The sequence below is a fragment of the Arabidopsis thaliana genome (assembly GCF_000001735.4).
Source record: "Arabidopsis thaliana chromosome 1 sequence".
NCBI classification, from domain to species: Eukaryota; Viridiplantae; Streptophyta; class Magnoliopsida; order Brassicales; family Brassicaceae; genus Arabidopsis; species Arabidopsis thaliana.
In genome coordinates this window covers 877,636-903,730 of record NC_003070.9, presented here as the reverse complement: position 1 = coordinate 903,730, position 26,095 = coordinate 877,636, and the positions used below count along the sequence as shown (strand labels likewise).

The window sequence follows — 26,095 nt, the reverse complement described above, 5'->3', positions numbered from 1 at the left end:
GAAACCTAACGTCAAGGATAAGATGCCTTACCACCACATTTCCATGATTCCTATTCAATTCGAATTACTCTTTTTTCTTCGAGTTATTTTTTTTTTTTTTTTGCAAGTCATTTCGAAAAAATAGTGTGATGAAGCCTTATCAATCCAAAACTCTCTATACTTTCTTTTTTCTAATTATCTAGGCAGTGTTCTGTTTTCTGTAAGTAACTAAAAAAAGTTTGGTATCTCTCTATACAATTTGGTGGAGAAACCAAACAAAACATGAAAGTGTATAAAAGTCAAACTTCCAAATCATTTATTTTGTACTCTCATATATTTGACATTTTTGTCATAAAAGATCCCAACTTTATTCATATCAACTTGCGTAATTTATAAGGGATAAATAAATTTCCTTGTATGAGTACAACTTAAATATCCGATATCTTAACTAAACATTAATATTATTAAATTTACAATCCAATGCAGAAAAAAGATTCTAACAAAATGTTGTGACTTAAAGTATCTGATGTCCATTAATAAAAGTATAATGAATTCGATGAGTCAATTTTTTAATATTGATATAATAAAATATTTAAATTTTGGTTAATTTCATGGGGAAAATCTTTAAAGCATTTGAGTATGAGTTAACATATACATAACTTCAAAAAAAATGTTTCAGCAGTTTCATCAAACAATAGCAAAAATTGATAATTCTTCTCAACCATTTTAATTCCAAAAAAAAAAATTGTTAACATGATTAGTTCGTTACATTACTATTTCAGTAACGGTACTGTTGGCACAATAAAGTTCTCTCTCCACCATGTTTCAACTTATAAGAAACAATCACTCTGTTTTTAACAAGCAACAACAATTGTACTCTGTTTCAACAAGCAACAAAACTCTATATACGACATATACTCTCTCAAAGGTTAGAAGACTCAAAACGCTATTCTAACCAAAACACTGCAAAGCGAATCGCTCCATTGCGTTTTACAAAACGCAAGCGGTTCCAGAACAAAGCAAGAATTAGACTATATATGAGGAAACAAGCAAACATCATGGTGTCATCCAACCGAGGTTTAGCCACGATGAGTCATTGACATATTGCAGAAGTAGTTGAAGTCATGATGTTGGACCCTGAGCTGTTTAAGCCAAGAATCCGCAACACTGTAAAGCGAAGCCAATCTCTCTTGATCATCGTGGTCCTGCGAAAGCCAAACATCGCCTTGCATCTTGTAAGTAGCCATCCCAAATGGGAGCAGAGTTATATCTTCCCCTTCCCTCCGCACTCTCTCCTTGTCCCCACCATTTTCTTCCGGTTCCATATCTGTGATACAACAAAGTGTTAAACCCGATCGATCACACCGAGTTGAAGGATAGTAGACAGACAGAGAGAATCTGCACCTTGAAAAGAAGAGGAAAGAGTGTGATAAGTGAGGAAACACGTGGATAAGTCTTTAATGGTTCTTCCCATTGGTATATGGTAAATCGGGTACCATGCTACTGACATCCAACTAGCTGGAGAAAGATCAACGCTTCTCAACGACATCAATCCCGGGTATCTTTGAGCCAATTCATTGATCTGGAATCATATCAAAACATCATTTGTGATGCTTATTCGATCGGATCAGGTGAACTAACGCAAGGCTACATAACAAGGTTTATATTATGTACCTTATCCATCAGAGGAACTCTGGTATAAGGAGCTGATCTCTCAAAGTATTGGAGATAAAGATAACCCAAACGATCACTTGGATGCAAGAGCGTGTTGTTCTCAAGTCCTTCCTCAGAGACACTCTCATCGCTACCTGAATCGCTAAACGGATCTCTACCCTCACATTCCCCATCTTCAGACTCTTCCCTAATCAACCCAACACAACCAAATTTAATCAGATATCTTTAAAGCAACCCATGAGAGCAATCATTCTTCAGCTATAAAGCACAATCTATTCAAATCTCATTCTAATGATCAAAGGATTCATCAATAAGCCATAAAAGATATTAAAGGTTCAATCTTTGAGCTGTAACACAATCAAAAGACAAACCTTAAGCGGATCAAGGAGGAATGAGAGGTGAAAATCTGGATGGCAGAGAGATAAGGAACATAGTATTGAACAAGAGATTCTCCGTTGGTAACATGAATAGGAACGCTAGCTCCATAAGCGCTCCATTCATCATAACAATCCCACAAATCACTCAACCTGAAAAACTCAACCTTTTGTCTCTCCCATGGATGCCACAATCGATTTAGGGTTCTAATCTCCGTCTGCAAAATCAACACCCATCAAAATCAATCAATAATGACATATTGAAACGAAAACAAAAAGAGAGAGAGAGAAAGAAACGTTATGAAACCTTGGGGAGAGATTGGGGTGGCACTAAGGGTGTTATGCAATGAAGGAATCGATCAAGATTCGATTTTTTGGTTGACCCTTTAACATTCACCATGATCGTAATTGAGGAAATATTACGAAGGTAGGTTTCTTCTTCAATGGAGGAGGAGGAGGAGAAAGAGATGGGCTTTTAGAGAGAGAGAGGCACGCAAGCGAGTTATTCAGATATCTGAGCTTTGACGTTATGTATGAAGGAGGCTGAATTTAAGGGACAAGCAAAACCAAAGAAAAAAAAGAGAGAGAGATGGATTCTCTCTAGAAAAAATTGTATGGAGATTACAAATCGAGAAGACGCACAATGAGTAGTAAGCAAAGATCGAATATTGTTTTTCTGTTTTTTTTTTTTAAATGTGATTCTCTGAGAAAAAATGGAAGCCACGCGTCGAGATTTCTAATCTTGAAGTCAGATCAATCGAGACAAGGTAAATGAATAAAAGGTAAAGCCATAAAATGAGGGAGAAGAACAGAGAAAATATTCAGAACTTTGTTGAATGAATGAAGAAAGGATAGAGATTTTCCCGGGGAAGTCAAAACTTTTTCTCGGGCAATTTTGGATTCGAAACGATTGCTTTTACTCAGAGACGATCAGCAGATGTTTTTTTTTTTTTTACAATTGGTGTCTTTGTTTTTTTATAGCAAAAACAGTTTATTTATAAAAAGAAAATAAAAACACAGAAAAAGGAAATGAGAAAAATAGATAAGATCTTTAATTAAGTTTGACCGATTTTCCTCGTCCACCACCTCACCACAGCTCATTGTTTTCTTCACGTGGTTTTGGTTTTGTTGTTATCCAAAATTTATGAATTTTTTGTTTTCTTGAGGTGAATTGATCTTAGAAATTTGGTTAGTTTAGTCATTTTATTGGTTAGAATCCTTTTTACATATTATTTGCATCAATCATATTCAGAAATTAGAGATTTGGTATCACAAGCTAGGGTTTACTGGTTTAAGTAACTTATTGACCACTTTTAATTTGTTATCCAATTCGTATCCGTCCCCGTAATATAGATTCATTAACGTATATTATTAGTACTCACCGATGAAACCTAATCTTGTAACCCGTATGGAGTACGATATATATTGCATTTGGTGAGGCGAGCGAATGTTGACTTGCAAGATTAGTGTTAAATAAAGAGGGTGCAAGATTATACTAATGAACTATTGACCAAAATACATAAATTAGGCGTAATTAAACACACTAGTCAGCAGCAAACACGGTCATTATTTACTACACCCATCAATTTGATTTTAACGTATTGGAAAGGTCAGCAGTATAATGGTAGATTACTAGTGCACACGTGTTGTTGTTAATTGCGTTGAATGAATATATTATTATAATATATAAATAGAGTAAATACGAGCCATGTGTTAGTGTTCACGTGTGTGGACCTGCACGTAATATGTTGGAATGGGGAATGCTTGTGGAGTTTGTTGTCACCTACAAATAAAATGACCAAACTACACACTTTGTGGGCTTTGTTGATGGCCCATAGGAAAGTCTTTACATAGACTTGAAATCATTTTAGGTTGATAAGCATTCAATGCAATTATGCAGAAATGTGACTTAGGAGTTTTGGAGATTTTATAATGGTGTAATTCATTTCTCCTCTATCAAAAACTAAAGAAAGTGTAGACAAATTTTCTAGGGAAGTATATAGTACAACAGAAGAGAGTTAATCGAACTTATGAAGCAGCTCCAATCATTGAGAAAATGGAATTCGATATAAGTTATATAAGTATCTCTGATAATGATAATTAAGCAATTATCATGCAGAACATTAAGTATTTTACAGGAATGAAAAAAAAAAGCAGGCGAGCCAATTCAAGTTTCTCTTCTCATATAATTCGATTGGCATTTTTAGGAAAATAAAATTTTCATCAACAAGAAAATGGAGAAGAAGGCCTGACTGCAGTTTTTTCATCTTCCTCTTGTGAGAGCTTTCTCAGCAGTTTCCATCTCTTCAAGAATCCTCGCCTTCCTCTTCGCCGGAATCGGAGCCGTCGGACCAAAACTCACATAATGACCTGAAACAGCATTCAACGCCGAGTATATATCCCGGAAAGAAGCTTTTCCGAGAAGAGCTTTCTCTTTCCGGTACTTGGCAACCCAAGAATTCGACGCTTCTCTCAGCTCCGCCACCGCATCAGCCACATTCGGATCTGTCTTCTGCATCGAAAGCGTACTCCTTACTTTACTGATCACTGCCGACGTATCTTTGATATACTCTTCATCTTCAGCGGCGGAGACCGGCGCCGGAGCTAGAAACTGAATCGATTGTGTTAGAAGCGTGGATGTTGCCGCCAGGGAGAGGAAATCGCGGCGGAGGAGGTGGTTGCGACGTGGAGGAGGAAGAGGCGGAGATACGGAGGAGGCGATGATGGTCGGTTTATGCGGCGGAAGATTGGGTTTGAGAAGAGTAGCTGTCGCTGATGCTGAAGCCATTGTCGGAACTCTGGAGAAAAGGTGTAAGAAGAGAATGAAAGAGTTTTGTTGTGCGTTAGTAAATCGGGGAAAATGTGTTTCTGTGTGTTGGATTTTTGACACGTGTCCCTTATCTTCTTATCTTAGATTCTATGGTTTTTGAGGATGACACATGAAGATCCACTGCCAGGTCAGGATTTGCTTGTTTTTATATCTGTTTGGTTTAATTGTAAAGCCCGATTAAGATAAGGCCCATATGTCAAAGCCCACGCGATGATGAGTCATTGTGCGTGGCCTTTTTAGTTTAGTAATTTTTGATAATGCTGCAATTGGAAGATATAGCATTTGGTTAAATTGACCCACAAACACGTGACATTCTTCTCTTGCTGTCAGACACATGGGATGATGATTATGATGATCCCTTTGGATTTCACAAAATTAAGATTTTTTTTTTTAATTTCTTCATGTGTCATCCTCAAAAACCATACAATCTTTGATCTTGATAATAAGCTTTCTAATTAAATCGTCTTTGATTGGCCCAGTGTGAAAAAAGGAAAGAAAAAACAAACGAAAGCTAAGGCCTACGCGGGAACTCCGTGAACGATTTGTCAACAGAACCAAATGGGAAAAGAAGCTTTATTAAACTCCAATCTAATTTTACACATTTATTATATTCGTGATCTACCAACCAACCTATCCTTTCGTCTTTTTTTTTTTTTATTGTGAAAACTACAAATGCAAAAACAAAACTGCATATTAATAAGAAATGTTTTGGATATCATGATTCTCTAAAAACATGAATTACTCCATATAACTGATAATAAATTTAATCATCGCCTTCACATCTCTATTTGACTATCAACCATATAATTCGCTCTCATTTTCTTTAGTGAAATGTTTTGGTGGGTGAATATGCATGAAATTCATATGGATAGACTTTAATGGAACATAAAATAAATAAATAACGAAGTGGGGATTAGTAGTAGTATGTGGAGAAAAGTTGGACAACTCATCTGTTTTTGCAAACTTTGCAAGTGTCCCATTTATTTCTCGTCTCTTATGTCGTCTTGCTTTTATTAGGACACCACAAAAAAATAAGTTGACTAAATAAAAAGCAATTAAGAAGTTGACTAAGTAAAAAGAAGCTGAATAGTGTTTTTTTCCATCATACAATTAACCACAATGCAATTAAGAACAAACAATCTTTAATTATATCCACAAAAATTGATCTTTTGATTTTCATTTCCCTATATTCTTTGTAACAAGAAAATAAAAAAAAAAAGAAGGAAATTTAGGAAAGTTTTTAAAATGATTAAATAGCAAAAGCAAGTAAGCTTTGATTTTGATCTTTCATGAAAGAAAGCGAAGACCAAAAAAGATTCTGTAGGGAAGCTCTCTCTCTTTTGTTTTCTTCTTCTTCTTCTCATCCTCTCTGATTCTTCGCTTTCTTCAATTAATGAGATCTCACCCATCTCCCTCTCTCTCTCTACCACTACTACAACTACTCAATCACTAACTCTCTCCTTTCTCTTTCCATAGTCAGTCATTGTCTCTGGATCAATTGTTCTTGATCCCCTAAAGGTTCCTTCTTTTCCTCTGATTTTCTCTGATTCCTTGCACTTTTGCTTTGTTTCTCTCTTTGTCTTTGTACTCTGTAATCTCATATTTGGATTGGCTCGTTCGAGTTTCGTAGGATCTTTCTTCTGATGATTTTGGTTTGTTCTTTTCTCTCTTTTGTCACTCTGCACTTGTTTTGGGTTACAGAGGAAACTTTATCAGATCCATTTTTCTTATCTAAATCGGGTTTCTGAAAAGTGAATCGCTTTTCCACTTAACAATAATCCCACCTTTTTTCTTTTCACTATTAGGGTTTCGTTATTCTTAAGGCCTGCTTGCAGCATTACTATATAAAAGCCTTATAAGATGAATCTAATTTGCTTTCAGCTCTCACTGTTCAGATATAAGCTTTGGGGTTTAGCATTATATGTTTTGTTTTCACTGGAAAATGTAAACAATGATTCTTGAAAAATCTGGTCACGTTTTCTTAACGTCAAGAGTTGTATGGAAACTTGTTTCAGTAGTTAATCTTGCAATTTGCCTCATAACATGTGTTTGGATACATGATGTGCTTATTATAAGACATTTGAGGAAACTCTCTGTTCTTGATTTGTATGTTATTTTGTTTTCCTGTCTTCTGATTCTTAAGTGTTTTGATTAATTTATTAGCAAAGATTAATGAAAAGTGAATATATTACAAAACATGGAGCTATAAGAGTCTTAAGGTTGGTCCAATGCCAAACAATTAGGACAGGCTGTTTAGTAATATCTACATATATTCTATTGCTAAAGATCACATGCTGGGTTTTCTTCTTTATGACTTGTTTGCGTCTGCTTTTCTTTTTTGTAACTTTGCAATAAATTAATCACTAATTCATTTTTCTGCAATGTTTTCAGCTCACGGTCCATGCATCATCATTGACCAAGATTTGAAGAAAAGGTTTTGCCCACAAAGAGTATTTTATATAGAATAAAGAAACTTGTGTGAAAGCTCTTTGATTTGACCAAATAAGTTGCTAAAAGCCTTTACATTGGGGGATCTGGTTTTGGTACAACAATAGAAGTCTTCTTTTTCTCAAATCTCTCTGCGATCAGATCCGTTGTGTATACTTGCATTGACCAATGGGAGGTTGTATCTCTAAGACTTCGTGGAGCAATGAAGAGCCTATGCATCGCCCATGTCTTGGGATGGGATGTTGTGGGAGCAAAATGGGGAAGAGAGGTTTTTCAGACCGCATGGTTTCACTTCATAACTTGGTTTCTATACCGAATCGGATCATTGGGAATGGAAAGAGCAGGAGTTCTTGCATTTTCACTCAACAGGGACGCAAGGGTATTAATCAGGACGCAATGATTGTGTGGGAAGTGAGTTTCTTCTTCTTGTTCTTCCTCAATGATGTTTATTAGAGCTTTATGTGAACTCAATATATAAACAGGATTTGGTGTTGGTTTTCGTAGGATTTTATGTCGAAAGATGTTACCTTTTGCGGTGTGTTTGATGGACATGGTCCTCATGGTCATCTTGTTGCTCGTAAAGTGAGAGATTCATTGCCTGTAAAGTTGCTGTCCCTCCTGAATTCCATTAAGTCGAAGCAAAATGGACCCATAGGAACTCGTGCAAGCAAATCCGATAGCCTAGAAGCTGAGAAAGAAGAATCTACTGAGGAGGATAAATTGAATTTCTTATGGGAGGAAGCTTTCTTGAAATCATTCAATGCTATGGATAAGGAACTGCGATCCCATCCTAATCTAGAATGCTTCTGCAGTGGCTGCACAGCTGTTACAATCATTAAGCAGGTAATCTTGACAACAAAAGATCACTTCATTTTTTTTGGGTTCAATATCGGTTTTCCTCGGGATTTCCATTGTGTTCCAAGTATCGGTTTTGATGTACATTGATTGTTCAGGGATCAAATCTATACATGGGTAACATTGGGGATTCTCGGGCGATACTTGGATCTAAAGACAGCAATGATTCGATGATTGCAGTTCAGCTAACAGTAGACTTAAAACCTGACTTGCCAAGTATTATGCTTTAACAACATTTTGTGATATTTGCTCTAATCTCTACTTTTATCTTCATTTTGTCTGACTTCTTAGATATTATTATTTGTTTGTGTCTAAAGGGGAAGCTGAGAGGATCAAACAGTGTAAAGGTAGGGTCTTTGCACTGCAAGACGAGCCAGAGGTGTCACGAGTTTGGCTACCATTTGATAATGCTCCTGGATTAGCCATGGCTAGAGCTTTCGGTGATTTCTGTCTGAAAGACTATGGAGTGATTTCGATACCAGAGTTCTCTCACCGTGTTCTTACAGATAGAGATCAGTTCATTGTCTTGGCCTCAGATGGAGTAATACACTGAACTTTTAAAGTGTCTTCTAAGCCTTATCAAGATGAATTTCTTGTACTGATGATTCCAACCTTTGTTTTGATAGGTCTGGGATGTGCTAAGCAACGAAGAAGTAGTTGAAGTTGTAGCATCAGCTACAAGCCGGGCATCAGCAGCTAGGCTCGTGGTGGATTCAGCTGTACGCGAATGGAAACTTAAGTACCCGACTTCGAAGATGGATGATTGTGCAGTTGTGTGTTTGTTTCTCGACGGCAGAATGGACTCAGAGACATCAGATAACGAAGAACAATGCTTCTCTTCGGCAACAAACGCAGTAGAATCAGACGAAAGCCAGGGAGCAGAACCGTGTCTTCAGAGAAATGTCACAGTCAGATCATTATCAACGGATCAAGAAAACAACAGTTATGGTAAAGTGATTGCAGAGGCTGATAATGCAGAGAAGGAGAAAACGAGGGAAGGAGAACAGAACTGGTCGGGACTAGAAGGTGTTACTCGAGTGAACTCTCTTGTTCAACTTCCGAGATTCCCTGGAGAGGAACCAAAGACTTGAGAATGACTATTGATTGTTTTCAGAACTGATTTTGGGTCAGGGAAAAATTGTCTTCTGCTCAACATAATCTTCTTTATTGCTTAAAGCATATGTAAATGTCTTAGGTCTTTAGTCTATATCTCTCTCTCTCTGCCTCAAAATCTGTGCTTGATGATGAACTCTTAAAAAATATCTAATGAGTACTTAAAACAAGAACTCATCTTTACTATATATCCTTCTTTTTTAATTATTTTTGATTTTAGTTAAGAAATTCACCTAAGAACTCACTATTAGAGATCCTCTTAGGTGACTACTAAATTAGCACAACCACTTATCATCATGCATTTCATACTACAAGTTCATGATGAACCTTATGATGCCCCTCCTCTGTGCCATTATGCACTCTCTCATTAACTTAGCAATGCATACTCTCTGCAAAAAAGCGGCTGTGTATTCTTTATAAGTTGAGTTTGGTAAATTGCATACTTTCTTCAGACCGAGAAGCAAGAGAGAACGAATCTCTTGATAAAAAAACCAATGAACCCAAAGGAAGAAACTCCAGCAGCAGCAGCAGCATATTTGATCCTGTCCTTGTCCAGTTTAACTTGGAGATTGGACAAAGTCAGTTCCACATTTTTGACCCGTTCGTGGAGGACATGACAAGCATCGGGAACTGCTTTCTTCCTCTCCAAGGAAAGCTCCTCGAGCTTAGACTTCAACCAGTCTAGCTTGAAGCCTACTTTTGTGAGCTCGGACAGTTGGTTTTGAGCATTGGTTAGTTCATCCGCAGACAAGCTCTGTGGAGACTTGCTCAGTGTCTCGATGAGGCAGAAGAAGAGAGTCAAGTACACTGGTAGTAGCTCCTGGTACTTTGGCACGAAATCTACTTCAAAGTCCGGGTGGCGACTTAAAATTTTGGAAAATGAAAGAGCCTGCCAAAAGATTTGATTAGGTTCAACAAAAAAGGAGATGGTTGTTATAAATGGGAAACCGGAGGCTCCTAAACATACTTGAGAAGCAAGGATCGGGAGACCTCTGTGTTGTAATATATCATTCTCAGTTGATTGTCCTTGGTGGACAACTTAGACTACTTCGAGGTGGACTTGGAAGGTTAGTTTCTTGTTGTTGTCGTGGTCTTCTAGAAGCTTGGTAAGCGGCAACAGCTTCCGAAAACCCCATTGTGTAGCCTCAGCGCAGAACAAACAGCTTTGATCATCTTTGCATATCAATCAACCAATCAAATCAATGAGATCAGACACATAAAAAAGAAGAGTAAAAAGAAGTTGATAATTACTAGGGGATCTGCAGAGCTCGTTGCCGGATTGATTCAAAATAACGAAGAAAAAGCGAGTTCTCCTTTTCCATCCAAGTCTCAATGATTCAAGATTAGGTACGTTCAGAAATAGAGACAAGTGATTATCATAACCAGGGTAGCCCTTGGGATGAAGAATAATACACCTAGAGACAAAACCGAAAGTTGTGAAATCTTTTAGACAATTCGCGTAAAGCTAAAAAGCATAAAGATAGGATGAGTCTTGTCGATTTACCATTCGCACCCGCCGCCACTTGAGAAGGACTTCGACCTTATCGGATGGTTCTCGTCCGACAAGTTGTTTATATCCCAACTGAAGACCTTCCTCAATTCCGTCCCCATCTGACTTCCAAGTGTAGTGTGTGTAGGAGGCTAAAGACAAAAACTTTACAGCTCCTAACAAAAATCCTTCAAATACATTTGAATATATTTTTTGTATTTTTAATCTAATAACGTAATTCGTTGACCAAAAAAAAAACCCTAATAAAGCTATCATAATAATTTTTTGTAACACCAATGTACAGAGAAAACAAATAAAGACAAGATCCAAAAAAAACTTGTTGTAATTACGCAATTATTTTACGTGATTGCCAACAAAAAAAAAGGTCCCACCGAGACTTGAACTCGGGTTACTGGATTCAGAGTCCAATGTCCTGACCACTAGACCATGGGACCATTTCGTTACGATTTCTCCATGTTAATTTAAAAATTAAAACTTAGTGTTCGAGTACTATATGACCAATGTCGCTGCCGGTGCGGCTGCTTGAAGAAATTACCGATGCGAAGATTTTACCGGAAGCCCTTTTCTGTACCGCTTCTGAATCGTCCGCATTGTTCTTCACAATCTCACTGTTTGTACAAAAATGGAGACTTTTTGTCGGATGATTCAAAGTGCTCGCCTTTATCGAGCTCAAGGACGAGTGTTAGATGGGTGTTCAATAGCAGCTCACTTCCTCCTCCCGAATGGATAGAACCTTTTAACGATGTCTCCGATTTGGTGAAATCGAATCGTAATCTCCTGCCGTCGCCATGGGTAAGCCAAATTCTCAACCTTTTAGATGGTTCGGCTTCTATGGAATCGAATCTAGATGGTTTCTGCCGTAAGTTTCTTATCAAACTATCGCCCAATTTTGTTTCGTTTGTGTTGAAATCCGATGAGATTCGCGAAAAACCTGATATTGCTTGGAGTTTCTTCTGTTGGTCTCGTAAGCAGAAGAAGTATACTCATAACCTCGAGTGTTATGTCTCCTTGGTTGATGTATTGGCTCTGGCAAAAGATGTGGATAGAATTAGGTTTGTAAGCAGTGAGATTAAGAAATTTGAGTTTCCTATGACTGTTTCTGCGGCGAATGCTCTGATTAAGAGTTTTGGGAAGCTTGGAATGGTGGAGGAATTGTTGTGGGTTTGGCGTAAAATGAAAGAGAATGGGATTGAGCCGACTTTGTACACTTATAACTTTTTGATGAACGGTTTAGTGAGCGCCATGTTCGTTGATTCGGCAGAGCGTGTTTTTGAGGTTATGGAGAGTGGCAGGATCAAACCAGACATTGTGACTTATAACACAATGATCAAAGGTTATTGTAAAGCAGGGCAGACACAGAAAGCTATGGAGAAGCTTAGAGATATGGAGACGAGAGGTCATGAGGCTGATAAGATTACGTATATGACTATGATCCAGGCTTGTTATGCAGATAGCGACTTTGGTTCTTGTGTGGCTTTGTATCAAGAGATGGATGAGAAGGGAATTCAAGTCCCGCCTCATGCGTTTAGCTTAGTGATTGGTGGACTTTGTAAGGAAGGGAAATTGAATGAAGGGTATACTGTTTTTGAGAATATGATACGTAAAGGATCTAAACCAAATGTAGCTATATACACGGTTTTGATAGATGGTTATGCGAAAAGTGGAAGTGTTGAAGACGCGATAAGGCTTTTACATAGAATGATAGACGAAGGGTTTAAACCCGATGTGGTAACTTATTCTGTCGTAGTTAATGGTTTGTGTAAAAACGGGAGAGTGGAAGAGGCATTGGACTATTTCCATACTTGCCGGTTTGACGGATTGGCTATCAATTCAATGTTTTATTCTAGTCTCATTGATGGTTTAGGAAAAGCGGGCAGAGTAGATGAAGCCGAGAGGCTTTTTGAAGAGATGTCTGAGAAAGGATGCACAAGGGATTCATACTGTTACAATGCACTGATCGATGCGTTTACAAAGCATCGGAAAGTCGATGAAGCGATAGCCCTGTTTAAGAGAATGGAAGAAGAAGAAGGTTGTGATCAAACGGTTTATACATACACGATACTCTTATCCGGAATGTTCAAAGAACATAGAAACGAGGAGGCGTTAAAGCTTTGGGACATGATGATCGATAAAGGCATTACACCAACCGCAGCTTGCTTCAGGGCGTTGTCGACTGGGCTATGTTTGTCCGGAAAAGTGGCGAGAGCTTGTAAGATACTGGATGAGTTAGCACCAATGGGTGTGATTCTTGATGCAGCTTGTGAAGATATGATAAATACATTGTGTAAAGCTGGTCGGATAAAAGAAGCTTGTAAATTAGCTGATGGGATAACAGAGAGAGGAAGAGAAGTGCCAGGGAGGATCAGAACAGTGATGATCAATGCGTTGAGGAAAGTGGGAAAAGCAGATTTAGCAATGAAGCTAATGCATAGCAAAATTGGGATTGGTTATGAAAGAATGGGTAGTGTTAAAAGGCGTGTCAAGTTTACGACTTTACTTGAAACTTGTTTTGACTCTTGAGTTTTAAGAATTGTTTGCGTTTATATCTTCATAAAACCCCATCACCGGAGAGAACAAGGCTCAATCTTCGTGATAATTTGAAGGATGAAGAAGATTCAGAACAACAAAACGTTGTCGGCGTTTGATTCCAGTCATCGCCGGAGAGAACAAGACTCTCCATTTGTTACTTCCATGGCTTAGTATATGGGTAGGTCTTGGTGTAAGCTTGTATTTTGTATTCTCGATTTGTACGATTTTATTATTAAATAAGAAAATAGACAGTTCAACAACAACGTATTTTATTTTCATGAAAGAATCAGTCTCCACTAACCGCCTCAAAAACTGTCGAAGCCCATTGGGCACTTGCAAAGCCCAACTGTTTATAAATAGAAATCCAGAGTCAGAGATCCATTCGATAGCACTTTCCTCTCTTTCTCTCATCGTAAAACCGTTCTTTGTTTTCTCTATTTCTCTCGTCTCTTTCTTCTACCCAGATCACTGATTGATTAGTCGTGAATTTTACTCTACTCTTTCATCAATTTTACTGTGTTTAATTCATAAAACAAAACAAACGATCGATTTTTGTTTTTTTTTGGGGATGAAGATCAGAAGCAAAAGCAAAGGCTATCGTCAAGAGATCAAATCAACTTGCACCGACTCCAACACTCTGTTCTCAAAAGGTACTTTTCGTCTTGTTGGAATTTTTGGCCAAATAACGTCTTTTTTTTATATGGTATCTAATTACTGTATTCTGGTTGATCGCAAAACAAAGAATTCTCATGTTTAAAGTGGGTTTCGTCTAATCCAATTTGAATTTTAGGTCTTATATTATTTCCCTAGCTCTAACCCTAATCATATATTTCTCAAAGTTTTTGATTTTTATTCAAGATTCCTTCTAATCAATTATTTCTTCTTTGTATGTAGATGTGGTTGCAACTTCGGAGCTTTTTTCATCTGTGATATCGTAGCGTGTGAAAGACGGATAATTCTACAGAGACAATGCATCATCCCATTCGGCTAGGTCAATTTTCATCTCTATCTTGTTTATAATCTATAATCTTATAGATAGTTTAATTACAAAAAAGGTTTTTATACTATTTTTGATTTTTCAAAACAAAATATATTTCTCAAAAAAATTATTTTTAATGGTTTTCAACTCTCTCTTTTTTTTTCTTCTATAATACTAAATTAATATGACGTTGTGAAATCTAACCGGATTTTGGATCCCGCCAGTTAACCGTGGTCATTAGCGATTCCACAAATCCAACATGTTTTTCACATCTTCATATATATTTAGCATTTATTTTTCTTAAAAAGTTTTCAATTCTTTTTTTTTTTGTTTTAAAATTTTATAAATACTAAATTAATATGACGTTGTGAAATCTAACCGGATTTTGGATCCCGCCATTTAACCTTGGTCATTAGCGATTCCACAAATCCAACATGTTTTTCACATCTTCATATATATTTAGCATTTATTTATTTTTTAAAAAATTCAACTCTTTTTTTAAAAGGTTATATAAATATTAAATTAATATGATGTTGTGAAATCTAACCGGATTTTGGATCCCGCCATTGAACCGTGGTTATTAGCGATTCCACAAATCCAACATGTTTTCACATTTTCATGTATATTTAGCATTTTTTTTTTTTTTTTCTTAAAAGATTTTCAACTCTTTTTTTTCTATAAATATTAATTAATATGACGTTGTTAAATCTAACCGGATTTAAAAAAATATCCAAAATCCTTAAGAGATGTGTTATGTTCAATATAGTTTACACATAATTTAAACTTTTAACATTTATTTTTATTTTATTAAATCGCTTTGGTTATGTTTAAAAACGGTTAGTTTTTAACGTATTTAATACGACACATATATAAATACGTCAAAAATTAACCGGACTTAACATCCCATCTTTTATAATTAACACTCGGCTAAGTTTTAAAGTTTCTCACGAATAATGTTTTATGTAATTTGTATATACATGATATTTTGTGGTTGGACCGGTTTTTAAAATCAAGATCTGAAAACTTTATATAATTTCCCTTTCTTGTGCTTCGTTCGGTGTGTTCTTTGCATGTAACATGTTAGCACGATAAGCTGAAACATTATAGTATTGATCTTTTAATATAGTTAAATCTTCATTATATAATTGAGTTATAACTTTGATAAACTAACAATAGAATGAATGATCTGTTACAAACGAAGTTGTGACATGTCACTTTCGAGCCACTAACCGCAAAGTTCGGATTCAAACTTTTGAAGTGCGTTAAAGTGTTCGTAACCAATATTTAAAACCGGATTCAAATTGAATCAAACCGTTGAAAAACTCAACATGAAAAGCAAAACCGGAATTCTATTACTAGTGAACTAAATCCAATTGACCGAATAAAATCCAGTAAACCGATCCATAAACCAAAATTGGAAGAAAACAATGCCTGTTTAATAGGTGTTGAAACTTTGCTGAAAAAAAACGAAGCGAGCACCCTCTAAAATGCCTTCGATTTCTCTGGCGCCATTGATTTAGTTTTCTCTCTCTGACTACAAAGTATCCATTCGTTCAAACCAGTTTCTTCCCATTTTCGATTTCTGTCAAAATTCACCAACCAACTCCAAAAACTCTGTTATTGAATAAGTTTCTTGATCTTAAAACAAACGATCTCAAAGAATGGCACGACACGATCCTAATCCATTTGCTGATGAAGAGATCAATCCTTTTGCGGTAAAGAGCTCTGTTTCATAATGACTGAATACTAATGTCTGATCTTTCTGTAGTCTTTCTCCATTTGATCTCAATTTATTATGTTGTAGAATCATACAAGTGTTCCTCCTGCGAGCAACTCTTATCTCAAGCCACTTCCACCGGAACCTTATGATCGTGGTGCAACCGTTGATATCCCTTTGGATTCTGGCAATGTACGATATTTTCAATACCTTCTGCATTTTGCCTTTCATGTTTACTCAAAATCTGGTTAGATGAAAACGGAAGTTTTCATTTTGCTGATTCTGTTCGCAGGATCTTCGAGCTAAAGAGATGGAACTCCAGGCCAAGGAGAACGAATTGAAGCGGAAAGAGCAGGTGATTTCTAGTAACCGAGTCTCTTGGGCGATATTCAAATATAATCTTTAGACCTACTGATTCAATGAGGACTGTATCTAACAGTCTTCTTCTTCTCATTGCAATACAGGAGCTTAAAAGAAGAGAGGACGCAATAGCACGAAGTAGTGCAATCTTCTATATGTCTTTTTACATCTTCCAATGACCTTTTACGGGTTTTTGTAGCTAACTTGATACGGTTGTTTTGGCAGCTGGAGTTGTCATTGAAGAGAAGAATTGGCCGGAGTTTTTTCCTTTAATTCATCATGACATTCCAAATGAGATTCCAATTCATTTACAGAAGATCCAATACGTCGCATTCACCACATTGTTAGGTATGTGAACCCTTCTTAGACCGCTGCAAAAAAATCAAGAAAATGTTAACAGGGTAAATTCTTGAACTATGCAGGGTTAGTAGGATGTCTCTTGTGGAATATTGTGGCAGTAACTGTAGCTTGGATCAAAGGAGAAGGTTACTGTTTTTACCTAAACGATCAGATTCGTAATGTTAATTCCTCTGACCATGTTGAATCATCTGATGTGTTCTGTTTTGTAATCAGGTCCCACTATATGGCTTCTCTCAATAATTTACTTCCTTGCTGGGGTACCTGGAGCGTACGTCTTATGGTACCGTCCTCTTTACCGAGCTACAAGGTAAAACCAGCTCTCTTAGTATATGCTGGAACACGATGCATTTTAAATAGATATATGAAATGAGTCAATAATACAATGCATGTGTACCTCTTGCAGAACTGATAGTGCCCTGAAGTTTGGAGCTTTTTTCTTTTTTTACGTGGTAAGAAAACCGAATTTCTATTGGTAGATTTCCTCTGCATTTAAGTTTTTCAAGAAGCCATGAGTAAATAAACCCGTGTCTTGCACTTTTCAGTTCCACATCGCGTTCTGCGGCTTTGCTGCAGTTGCTCCACCAGTCATCTTCCAAGGAAAGTCTCTCACGTAAGAGTTTTCTTCTAGATAAAAGCATCAGAATCAGCCTTTTAAGTTTTACATTCTTTAACGATTCGTCATTTCATGAACATGTTAAAAACCTTTTGAGTCTTTGATGATCTCCATCTGATCCATGCATTGTTGGTTATATGAACAGAGGTTTCTTGCCAGCAATCGAGCTTCTAACTACTAATGCTGCAGTCGGGGTACGTAACCTTTCTGTCTATTTACAAGTACTTTACTTCGGATTGTGAGAGTCTTCTTAGTCCTCACCTAATTTTCTTCTTTTTCACCCTCACAGATAATGTATTTCATTGGTGCTGGGTTCTTCTGCATCGAAACACTTCTCAATATCTGGGTCATTCAGGTTTCTCAACTTCTTCTACTCCAGAATTTATCAGCACTGTAAATCACTTGAATCCATCTGTTTTTCTAACCCATGACGTGCAATACTCGACTTTCAGCAAGTATATGCATACTTCCGAGGGAGTGGCAAAGCTGCAGAGATGAAGCGTGAAGCTACAAAATCGACCTTGATGCGTGCACTATGAAGAAATCACTCTTCACCAGAAAAGTATCAGTGGCTGCTTGAGGTTAAAATCTTGAATCATACACAAAATATTTGACACAACCCTTTCCTCTGCAAAGTCTAGGCTGCCAACTCTCTTTTGTTTGAATTACTTTGTAATGGAGACCTCAAGGAAACTTTGTGTGGTTTAAAGTTGTCAACACCATTTCTTCATGTATACTAGAGCAAGGTCCTTAGAGGGATACGAATCTTTATAGCTTTCTAGTGAGCATCAATCCAGCTCTGTCCAACAGTCTTTGCTACCCCTCGTCTAACCATTAACTTACGAATATTGAGTGCATCACCATGGCGACCTATCGCCTTGTACATGTTACTGAGAAGCACATAACTCATGTGGTACTTTGGTTCCAACTCCATCATTCTCTTTGCAATCCGCTCTGCAACTCTGGAGGCATCTGCATTTGCAGCACAAGGTCCAAGCAGAACTCCCCACAGAGACGCATCATTTCTACACTCTGCTCTCTCCAACAGATTCTCCGCTTCTTCAAACAAACCTGCACGTCCTAGAAGGTCAATCATGCAACTGTAATGCTCAGTACCTGGTTTAATCCCGTAACTCTTAGCCATCAACACAAAGTAATTCCGTCCCTCGTCAACCATTCCCGTATGACCACATGCAGTAAGAATCGCAATAAAACTGATGTAGTCAGGCTTTATCCCCTTTTTAACCATATCATTGAAGAAACTAACAGCTTCTTCACCTCTTCCATTCTGAGCAAGCGCAGAGAGCATTGCGTTCCACGTTATCATGTTCCTAATTGACATCTTGGAGTAAACACGACTAGCAGAATCAATGCACCCGGATTTCCCATACAAGTCAATTAAAGCCGATTCTACAATCACATTACCAAAACACCCTCTTCTCACATACTGGCCATGAATTTCTTTCCCAAGTCTCACTGCCGCCAAACCAGCACACGCCTTAAGAACAGTGCCGAAACAGTACAGATCTTTCTCTTCCATCTCCCTGAAAATCTCAATTGCTTTTTCATGCTCTCCATTCTGACAGTATCCCCCGAGTAAGGCAGACCAAGAAACACTGTTTTTCTTAGACATTCCATTGAACACTTGCCTAGCCTCCCGTACGGATCCACATTTACCATACATATCAAGAAGACTACTCTCGACCACCACATTGCTACCTATCCCATTTGTAATAAGCTTCCCATGAATCTCTTTCCCTTGCTTCAGCCTCCTCAGATTACCACAAGCAGTCAAAACCGTTCCAAATGTAGACCCATCAGGCACCAACCCTTTCCCTCTATGCATCGCATAAAAAAGTCCCAAAGCTTCCTCGTACAAGTCGTTCTTAGAAAACGCAGAAAGCACAGCTGTCCAACAAATAACATCTGGCTCAGGCATTTCGTCGAACACTCGGCGTGCATCTACTGGTTCTCTATTCACACCGTACAAATACGCCAATGTGCTAGAGATAAAATGGTTCCACTCGAACCCATGAGTAATAACAACACCATGGAAACATCTCCCTAGCCTAACTTCTCCAAGCTCAGAGCAAGCCTTAACCGCCGAAGACAACGTAAACTCATTCGCATCCAAACCAAAACTCACCATCTCCACAAACACCTCAAGCGCCTTAACGTGTTCTTTACCGGTAACGTATCCAGACATCATCGAAGTCCACGAGATGGCGTCTTTGACGAATCTACCATCGAAAACTCTCCGAGTCTCCCTCATACCAGGTCCCAACTTGAAGTACAGAGAGAGCAAGCTGTTCCCAACGTTTCGGTCCGTTTCCAGACCCGATTTGACGACATGGGCATGAAACTGAATGCCATGGATAAAGGAGAAGACTTTGTTGCATGTTTGCAAGAGAGAGGCATAAAGCTTTGGCGTTGCGGGGATCTCAGACGAGTGTGTTGAGTTTAGGATCCGAATGGCTTCGGTGAGCTGACCCAATTTACAAAGCTCCAGGATCCGGGATTGTTTCGTCGGAGCAGAGGAAGAAATTGACGGCGTGAGACATAAAGAGGCGTGTTGACTGAAATGGCGCTTCAGGATGATGAGATTCATCGGAGGCACCACAATCACCGGTGAACAATTCTTCCAAGTTCGTTACTTATAAATAAAGCTAATGGAACATTGAAAATTAATCAAATTGGTAAATCTAATTATGTAGATTTTGTAAAGTAGACATCTTTATATTTTATAACTGATTTATTAATTATAAGGATTAAAATTAAAATAAATACGATAAAAAAATAAATAAAGAAAAGAAAAAAAGACAGGTGGAGGGAGAGATGAACGGCTAAACCCTAATTGAGAGGGAAGTGGCACCACCAAGAGAGCCAAAGCCAAGTACTCTCTGCTCTTAAAACCCTAACGTATCTGCGATAAACCCTCGCGCCTTTGCTAAAATAGCTGCCTTTATATAACTTAGCCGCCACTTTAATTCTCGAAAGTCATGTTCTTTCACTTTTCTTCGCTGGTTCTTCTTCGCGCTCTCTCTTCTTGCCATGGTTGGATTTCCCGCTAATCAAGCAAAAACCGTTGAAGAAGAGCTACCTTTGCAAGTCGTAGCCGATCAAGACCCCAAGGTAAAAACTTTCAAGGACTCTTTTGATTTCCCTTCCATCGATTCCTTTCCGGATTTCGATTCTATCACTTGGTCTGAGAGTAATCGGAACGTTGAGGATTTTAGCATAGAAGATACGGACTTTGATTTCTTTGAGTACCACATGGAGATACCTCAAGAAGATGTTGTTACTGTTAGCGATGTAATGTGTCCGGAGAATCAGACTACTGTTAATTCTGAGTCGATTGAGGGAAAGCTTGAGGTCTTTAATGATGACATGTCTGGGGAAGTTGGTGTGAGTTCGGTTAGGTCTGAGTCGATGGTTGAAGTAAAGCCTGTGCTTTGTGATGTCATGTCTGAGGAAGTTGGAGTGAGCTCGGTTGAGGTAGAGCCCAATGTTTGTGTTGAGATGTCTGCAAACGGTGGGGATGAACCAGCAGTAAAAGATTCAGAACCGGTTGTTTCTGAAAACTCGAGGTCAATGGAAGGTGAGACTGAGCCAGTTGTTGTGTCTGATGCGTCTGTTGCTTGTCCCACCATGGATTTGGATGAATCAGGGTTGAAGAAAACTGATGAGGGTTTGGCTTGTTCTATTGAAGTAGGGTTGGAGAAGGTAAGTTTGGCCGTGGATGATGATGAGAAGAGTGATGAGGCTAAGGGGGAAATGGATTCTGCTGAGTCTGAGAGCGAAACCTCGAGCTCTTCTGCAAGCAGTAGTGATAGTAGTAGCAGTGAAGAAGAGGAGAGTGATGAGGACGAGAGCGACAAAGAGGAAAATAAGAAGGAAGAAAAGTTTGAACACATGGTTGTGGGGAAAGAGGATGATCTAGCAGGGGAACTTGAAGAGGGTGAGATAGAGAATTTAGATGAGGAGAATGGGGATGACGATATTGAGGATGAGGATGATGATGATGATGATGATGATGATGACGATGATGATGTGAATGAGATGGTTGCTTGGAGCAATGATGAGGATGATGACCTTGGTTTGCAAACAAAAGAACCTATCAGGTCAAAGAATGAGCTCAAGGTACATATCCTTCAGCTTTTCACATTTCATAGCTATTACTATTAGTGGTTGATATTTTTTCCATTAGTGGTTGACTGCGACAAGAAAACTATGTACTGTCCTCAAGGTTTTTAGCATTACTCTTTGAAGGATGGAAGCCTTCTTTTTGTTGTGTAAATTTTGAAAGATTTTTCCCCTTTTTAAAACTTTTGCAGGAGCTTCCTCCAGTTCCTCCTGTGGATGTCACTCTGGAACCACACCATGCCACACTTCCTGTTGGAGTTGTTCTTTCGGTATATTAAAAATTACCTCTACTTGTATGCTATTGCTTCTCTGTTTGATGTCTTGACAATCCACTGCTAAAAGCATACCCGTCTCATTTGTGATTTTACAGGTAATGAGCGCACAAGTAATAGTTGAGGGAATGGAAAAGCATAGTCCTTTGACTGAAGGTTCTATCCTTTGGATAACTGAAAAAAGAACGCCATTGGGACTGGTGGATGAGATCTTTGGACCCGTGAAGTGCCCTTATTATATTGTGAGGTTCAATTCAGAGAGTGAAGTGCCAGAAGGGGTTTGTCAAGGGACACCTGTCTCATTTGTCGCCGATTTCGCTCAACATATTCTCAATATCAAGGAACTGCAGAAGAAAGGTTACGATGCATCTGGGGATAACGACGAGGAGATACCAGACGAGCTAGAGTTCTCAGATGATGAAAAAGAAGCCGAATACAGAAGAATGCAGAAGTTGGAAAAGAGAGGAATGATGAGTGACCAGAAAACCGGTAACACCAGGAACAAGAAGAAGAAAAACCGAGATCCCGGAAGGCCTACAAGCAGTTACTCAGGGGAATGGACGAAGAACCAGGGATCTAGTTCTCTATCGTCAAACCGTTCTGATCCTCAAATGGGTGGTCCGCGTCCTCAAATGGACGGTTTTCCTCCAAACAATGCAGCATGGAGACCCCAGAGTAATCAGCAGAACCCATATCAGCTTCCTCCTATACCTAATCAGATGGGAATGCAGATACCTTTCATGGCAATGCAAAATCAAAATCAAATGATGTTCCAACCGCAGTTCAATGGTGGCCAGATGCCAATGCCAGGTGGACCGGGAGGCTTAAACTTCTTTCCAGGACAGGCTTCAGCGCCATGGCCTGCAATGGTAGGTCAGAATTGTTTCAACCAACAGTTTGGGATGGGTCGTGGTATTCAGCAGCAGCCATTACCAAATGAGCTGAGTTTTAATATGTTTTCTCAAGGTCTTCAAATGCACCCACCACAGTCCCAAATGCACCGGCCACAGTCTCAAATGAATCCACAGTTCCAAATGCCACCACAGTTCCAGCCCCACCAGCAATCTCCAATGAACCCGCAGTACCAAATGATGCACCGACCACAGTCTCCAGCGAACCCGCAGTTCCAAATGCAAGCACAATCTGATGTGCGACCACTACAGTCACAAATCCCGCAGTCACCAAGTGATTTGCAGTCCCCAATGGAACCACAATCTCAAGGGTTTAGCAGCGGGCAGTCTTCTGAACGGGGAAGGGGCTTCCATGGTCGTGGTAGAGGTAGAGGGCGGGGTCGCTTCGGACGTGGGCGAGGTAGAGGCCGGCAACAGTCTGGATGAAACTTTTTTTGGAAGCATACTAAACTGCTAATGTGTGTCATAGCCAGGCTATATTTAGTTTTGTATGCCAGTTTTTGTATGATTATGATCTTTTTTTTTTTACACATTCTCTATAACAGTAAAACGAACTTTGATTTCTCTGTTGTTCCTTCTCCTTGTACCACCAAAGTCAAACTGGCTATAGAGTAGAATAGACTATACTCACTAGCAGTGAATTAGGCAGCAACATAAGAACAGTGTTTTTTTTTTCTCGCCGTTAATTTCGTTACTTATCTAACGTATTATTATGAGTTGATAATGCCACGTGTACGTCATCGCTTGTAAAGGGTTTGAGAGTCGTACATGATCATTAAATTCTCTACTGATTGATTTTGATTTTGCCAACAATTATTAAAGCTTACACCACGAAATGTTTGATGTTTAAATTAATTGCCATGTCTCTCTGTCTCTCTCTGTATCTCTCTCTCTCTTCTTCCCCGCGTCGATTTCACATTTTCTCTTTTAAGACAGCTTTGAATCTACAGACAACTTCATTTTTACCAAAATTTCTGTTTCTTCAAAGGATTGAACTTTCATATTTCTCTCTTGCCCAGTTCTGAGTTATTGCAATCAGAAGTTGTAAACACTTTTCCTGTCTCTTTCTGCTACCCGAATTTATCTTCTTTAGCGTCTGTCTCTTTCAGCGGACGTGTCTTGTCTCTTTAAGGTAATTTCAAGACTTAAACTTGAAGTATCTCTGGCCTTCTTCTGCTGTCTGTTTCATTTTTGAAATCGATTTGGAGATTAGATCTGACTCAGCTTCGACTAAAAGCCATTGCTTTCGCCTTTGGATTGTTGATTCCCTAGTGGATGTTCTTTATCTCTTTAAAAAGGTCCTCTCTTTTAAATCAATTTTTGCTGAACTTGCCCAATTCGGAAACTTTGTTGCAAGTCTCCTCTTGGTCTCTGGTAATCGTTTTCGCATCAATCCTTATATTGATTTGAATCTGTAATCAGATTCGATCTTTGATGCTAATTTGGTATTCTATAGAAGACAACATATCTGAATTGGGTTTCTTCGTTGGATAGGATAAGTGGTTAGGGAATGAGAAAATTGTATAGGAAGCTGGTTTCATTCAGAGACCCATTTGCTAGGGTCAAGAGACATGTTAGTTCACATTCAGGGTTTAGAGCTTTCAGCGACAGAAAATGGTTGTTCCCTTTTCTAGCTAGCTTGATCATGTCCATTACTCTTCTGATTTTGTTAATTTCTGGCCAATTCGACAACTTCTTTGGGGAAGAAGATCAATTACCAGTTGATGTTGTTTCAGAGTCTAATGACTACTTTGTAGAATCAGATTTCAAGCAATCTATGAATTCGACGGCTGATGTTAATCCAGAGCCTCCTAGATTAGCTTATTTAATATCGGGAACAAAAGGCGATAGTCATAGGATGATGAGGACTTTACAAGCTGTGTACCATCCTAGAAACCAGTATGTTCTGCATTTGGATCTTGAGGCTCCACCTCGAGAACGGATGGAGCTGGCCATGTCCGTGAAGACTGATCCGACTTTCCGTGAAATGGAGAATGTTCGTGTGATGGCTCAGTCTAATCTTGTTACTTATAAAGGCCCTACAATGATTGCTTGTACTCTTCAAGCCGTTTCAATCTTGCTAAGAGAAAGCTTACATTGGGATTGGTTTCTTAACCTTAGTGCCTCGGATTATCCTCTAGTAACACAAGATGGTTAGTAACTCTCTCTATAATGCTTTAGTAGTCTATGATCCTTTTGAGCTTTATATTTAGTTGTGACTTATAATTTTGGCTTTTCTTTTTGTTTCTGTAGATTTGTTGTATGTCTTCTCAAATCTGTCTCGGAATGTCAATTTCATCGAGAATATGCAGCTCACCGGATGGAAACTGTAAGTATAACCATGCTTCATTATTCAGAGTCACACCAGAATCTCAAAGCATCTGTACTTACTTGGAATTTCTTAGCAGGAATCAGAGGGCTAAATCAATCATTGTTGATCCTGCCCTATACCTATCGAAGAAATCCGATATCGCTTGGACTACTCAACGGCGATCACTTCCAAATTCTTTCAGGCTATTCACTGGTTATCTTCTTTAATCTCACAGTTTCATATCTGTGAGAAAGATTATGAAATGTTTGAAGATGATTTATGTCTTAATTCTGCAGGCTCAGCTTGGATAATGTTGACTCGGTCTTTCCTCGAGTACTGCATTTGGGGATGGGATAATTTCCCAAGAACAATACTAATGTACTACACAAATTTCGTATCTTCTCCTGAAGGATACTTCCACACAGTAATCTGCAACAGCAAAGAGTTTATCAACACTGCAATCGGTCACGACCTTCACTACATTGCTTGGGACAGTCCTCCAAAGCAACACCCTAGATCTCTCTCGTTGAAGGATTTTGACAATATGGTCAAGAGCAAAGCTCCATTTGCACGCAAGTTCCACAAAAACGATCCTGCGTTAGACAAGATCGATAAAGAGCTATTGGGACGGACACACCGGTTTGCACCAGGAGGATGGTGTGTCGGGAGTTCAGCTAATGGCAATGATCAGTGCTCTGTGCAAGGTGACGACTCGGTGTTGAAACCAGGACCTGGTTCTGAGAGGTTGCAGGAGCTTGTTCAAACACTTTCCTCTGAAGAATTTAGGCGAAAACAGTGTTCTTGAAGTTATCTACTGATGACGCAAAATATAACGTTGTACAGTATATTGTTTTGTTTGATTATAAATTTTTGGTTATAGAAATTTCTTCGAAACACATGAATTAAGAACAAGTGACGTGCAGTGGGCTTTTATGGGCCGTATAGCGTCAGTGAAGTGGCATTGATAGGGCCATATTTATAGGGGACCAAGAATAAGGCCCAATTAGCTTGTACAGCCGAAAATAAAAAAGATCGCCGTTGCCGGGGATCGAACCCGGGTCACCCGCGTGACAGGCGGGAATACTTACCACTATACTACAACGACTTTGTTGTTTGG

At 38.6% G+C, this 26,095-nt stretch overlaps 8 protein-coding genes, 1 long non-coding RNA gene, 3 other non-coding genes and 1 pseudogene across 23 annotated transcripts; 6 read left to right on the top strand and 7 right to left on the bottom strand.

Annotated features, from left to right (window-relative positions):
• Positions 1 to 660: 660 nt before the first annotated feature.
• AT1G03610 (plant/protein (DUF789)) lies at positions 661 to 2,999 on the bottom strand. 2 transcript variants are annotated; one of them, NM_100241.4, is made up of 5 exons: positions 2,335 to 2,999; positions 2,025 to 2,245; positions 1,654 to 1,840; positions 1,384 to 1,561; positions 661 to 1,306 (listed from the first exon to the last, which is right to left on the bottom strand). In NM_100241.4, the coding sequence occupies exons 1-5, from the start codon at positions 2,425 to 2,427 to the stop codon at positions 1,059 to 1,061; spliced, it is 927 nt and encodes a 308-aa protein (NP_563688.1). In that variant the 5' UTR covers positions 2,428 to 2,999; the 3' UTR covers positions 661 to 1,058. The 2 variants fall into 2 exon arrangements, with proteins under 2 accessions (NP_563688.1, NP_001322830.1); NM_001331422.1 differs by having other exon boundaries at positions 661 to 1,561.
• A 937-nt stretch (positions 3,000 to 3,936) lies between these two features.
• Positions 3,937 to 5,251, bottom strand: PSB27 (photosystem II family protein). Its single transcript, NM_100240.3, has one exon. It carries the CDS (start codon positions 4,813 to 4,815, stop codon positions 4,291 to 4,293), a length of 525 nt encoding a protein of 174 aa, NP_563687.1. The 5' UTR covers positions 4,816 to 5,251; the 3' UTR covers positions 3,937 to 4,290.
• Positions 5,252 to 6,012: 761 nt separating this feature from the next.
• On the top strand, positions 6,013 to 9,493 carry AT1G03590 (Protein phosphatase 2C family protein). Its single transcript, NM_100239.8, has 6 exons — positions 6,013 to 6,375; positions 7,249 to 7,716; positions 7,810 to 8,148; positions 8,259 to 8,376; positions 8,478 to 8,701; positions 8,787 to 9,493. Exons 2-6 carry the CDS (start codon positions 7,474 to 7,476, stop codon positions 9,249 to 9,251), a joined length of 1,389 nt encoding a protein of 462 aa, NP_171856.4. The 5' UTR covers positions 6,013 to 6,375; positions 7,249 to 7,473; the 3' UTR covers positions 9,252 to 9,493.
• A 43-nt stretch (positions 9,494 to 9,536) lies between these two features.
• On the bottom strand, positions 9,537 to 10,846 carry AT1G03580 (annotated as a pseudogene). 2 transcript variants are annotated; one of them is made up of 4 exons: positions 10,778 to 10,846; positions 10,525 to 10,688; positions 10,241 to 10,446; positions 9,559 to 10,162 (listed from the first exon to the last, which is right to left on the bottom strand). The 2 variants fall into 2 exon arrangements; another variant differs by lacking the exon at positions 10,778 to 10,846 and having other exon boundaries at positions 9,537 to 10,162; positions 10,525 to 10,714.
• A 299-nt stretch (positions 10,847 to 11,145) lies between these two features.
• On the bottom strand, positions 11,146 to 11,217 carry AT1G03570. The gene has a single exon. It is a non-coding gene; the product is annotated as a tRNA-Gln (tRNA).
• Positions 11,218 to 11,238: 21 nt separating this feature from the next.
• On the top strand, positions 11,239 to 13,576 carry AT1G03560 (Pentatricopeptide repeat (PPR-like) superfamily protein). The gene has a single exon (NM_100238.4). The coding sequence runs from the start codon at positions 11,321 to 11,323 to the stop codon at positions 13,301 to 13,303; it is 1,983 nt and encodes a 660-aa protein (NP_171855.1). The 5' UTR covers positions 11,239 to 11,320; the 3' UTR covers positions 13,304 to 13,576.
• Positions 13,577 to 13,703: 127 nt separating this feature from the next.
• Positions 13,704 to 14,636, top strand: AT1G08825. The gene is made up of 2 exons (NR_143425.1): positions 13,704 to 13,962; positions 14,207 to 14,636. It is a non-coding gene; the product is annotated as an uncharacterized misc_RNA (transcript).
• Positions 14,637 to 15,758: 1,122 nt separating this feature from the next.
• AT1G03545 lies at positions 15,759 to 17,790 on the bottom strand. Of its 2 annotated transcripts, none has more exons than NR_138623.1 (3): positions 17,123 to 17,790; positions 16,868 to 17,028; positions 15,759 to 16,739 (listed from the first exon to the last, which is right to left on the bottom strand). It is a non-coding gene; the product is annotated as an other RNA (long non-coding RNA). The 2 variants fall into 2 exon arrangements; NR_138622.1 differs by having other exon boundaries at positions 15,825 to 15,923; positions 16,573 to 17,028.
• SCAMP4 (Secretory carrier membrane protein (SCAMP) family protein) lies at positions 15,775 to 18,108 on the top strand (the record flags this gene model as incomplete). 7 transcript variants are annotated; one of them, NM_100237.1, is made up of 12 exons in its annotated part: positions 15,775 to 16,006; positions 16,096 to 16,200; positions 16,301 to 16,363; positions 16,473 to 16,506; positions 16,594 to 16,716; positions 16,791 to 16,853; positions 16,942 to 17,035; positions 17,132 to 17,177; positions 17,271 to 17,338; positions 17,487 to 17,535; positions 17,631 to 17,696; positions 17,794 to 18,108. In NM_100237.1, the coding sequence occupies 12 exons, from the start codon at positions 15,953 to 15,955 to the stop codon at positions 17,878 to 17,880; spliced, it is 852 nt and encodes a 283-aa protein (NP_563686.1). The 7 variants fall into 7 exon arrangements, with proteins under 7 accessions (NP_563686.1, NP_001320327.1, NP_001320326.1 ...); NM_001331418.1 differs by lacking the exon at positions 17,794 to 18,108 and having other exon boundaries at positions 15,953 to 16,006; positions 17,631 to 17,738; NM_001331419.1 differs by lacking the exons at positions 17,631 to 17,696; positions 17,794 to 18,108 and having other exon boundaries at positions 15,953 to 16,006; positions 17,487 to 17,583.
• Positions 18,109 to 18,119: 11 nt separating this feature from the next.
• Positions 18,120 to 20,048, bottom strand: AT1G03540 (Pentatricopeptide repeat (PPR-like) superfamily protein; the record flags this gene model as incomplete). Its single annotated transcript, NM_100236.2, has 1 exon — positions 18,120 to 20,048. Exon 1 carries the CDS (start codon positions 19,947 to 19,949, stop codon positions 18,120 to 18,122), a length of 1,830 nt encoding a protein of 609 aa, NP_171853.1. The 5' UTR covers positions 19,950 to 20,048.
• Positions 20,049 to 20,131: 83 nt separating this feature from the next.
• Positions 20,132 to 23,347, top strand: NAF1 (nuclear assembly factor 1). The gene is made up of 3 exons (NM_100235.4): positions 20,132 to 21,481; positions 21,676 to 21,753; positions 21,855 to 23,347. Exons 1-3 carry the CDS (start codon positions 20,393 to 20,395, stop codon positions 23,091 to 23,093), a joined length of 2,406 nt encoding a protein of 801 aa, NP_171852.2. The 5' UTR covers positions 20,132 to 20,392; the 3' UTR covers positions 23,094 to 23,347.
• Positions 23,348 to 23,471: 124 nt separating this feature from the next.
• Positions 23,472 to 25,870, top strand: AT1G03520 (Core-2/I-branching beta-1,6-N-acetylglucosaminyltransferase family protein). 2 transcript variants are annotated; one of them, NM_001083984.1, is made up of 5 exons: positions 23,573 to 23,799; positions 24,431 to 24,820; positions 24,921 to 24,996; positions 25,076 to 25,191; positions 25,275 to 25,869. In NM_001083984.1, exons 2-5 carry the CDS (start codon positions 24,445 to 24,447, stop codon positions 25,781 to 25,783), a joined length of 1,077 nt encoding a protein of 358 aa, NP_001077453.1. In that variant the 5' UTR covers positions 23,573 to 23,799; positions 24,431 to 24,444; the 3' UTR covers positions 25,784 to 25,869. The 2 variants fall into 2 exon arrangements, with proteins under 2 accessions (NP_171851.1, NP_001077453.1); NM_100234.4 differs by having other exon boundaries at positions 23,472 to 24,820; positions 25,275 to 25,870.
• Positions 25,871 to 26,011: 141 nt separating this feature from the next.
• Positions 26,012 to 26,083, bottom strand: AT1G03515. The gene has a single exon. It is a non-coding gene; the product is annotated as a tRNA-Asp (tRNA).
• Positions 26,084 to 26,095: the final 12 nt, after the last annotated feature.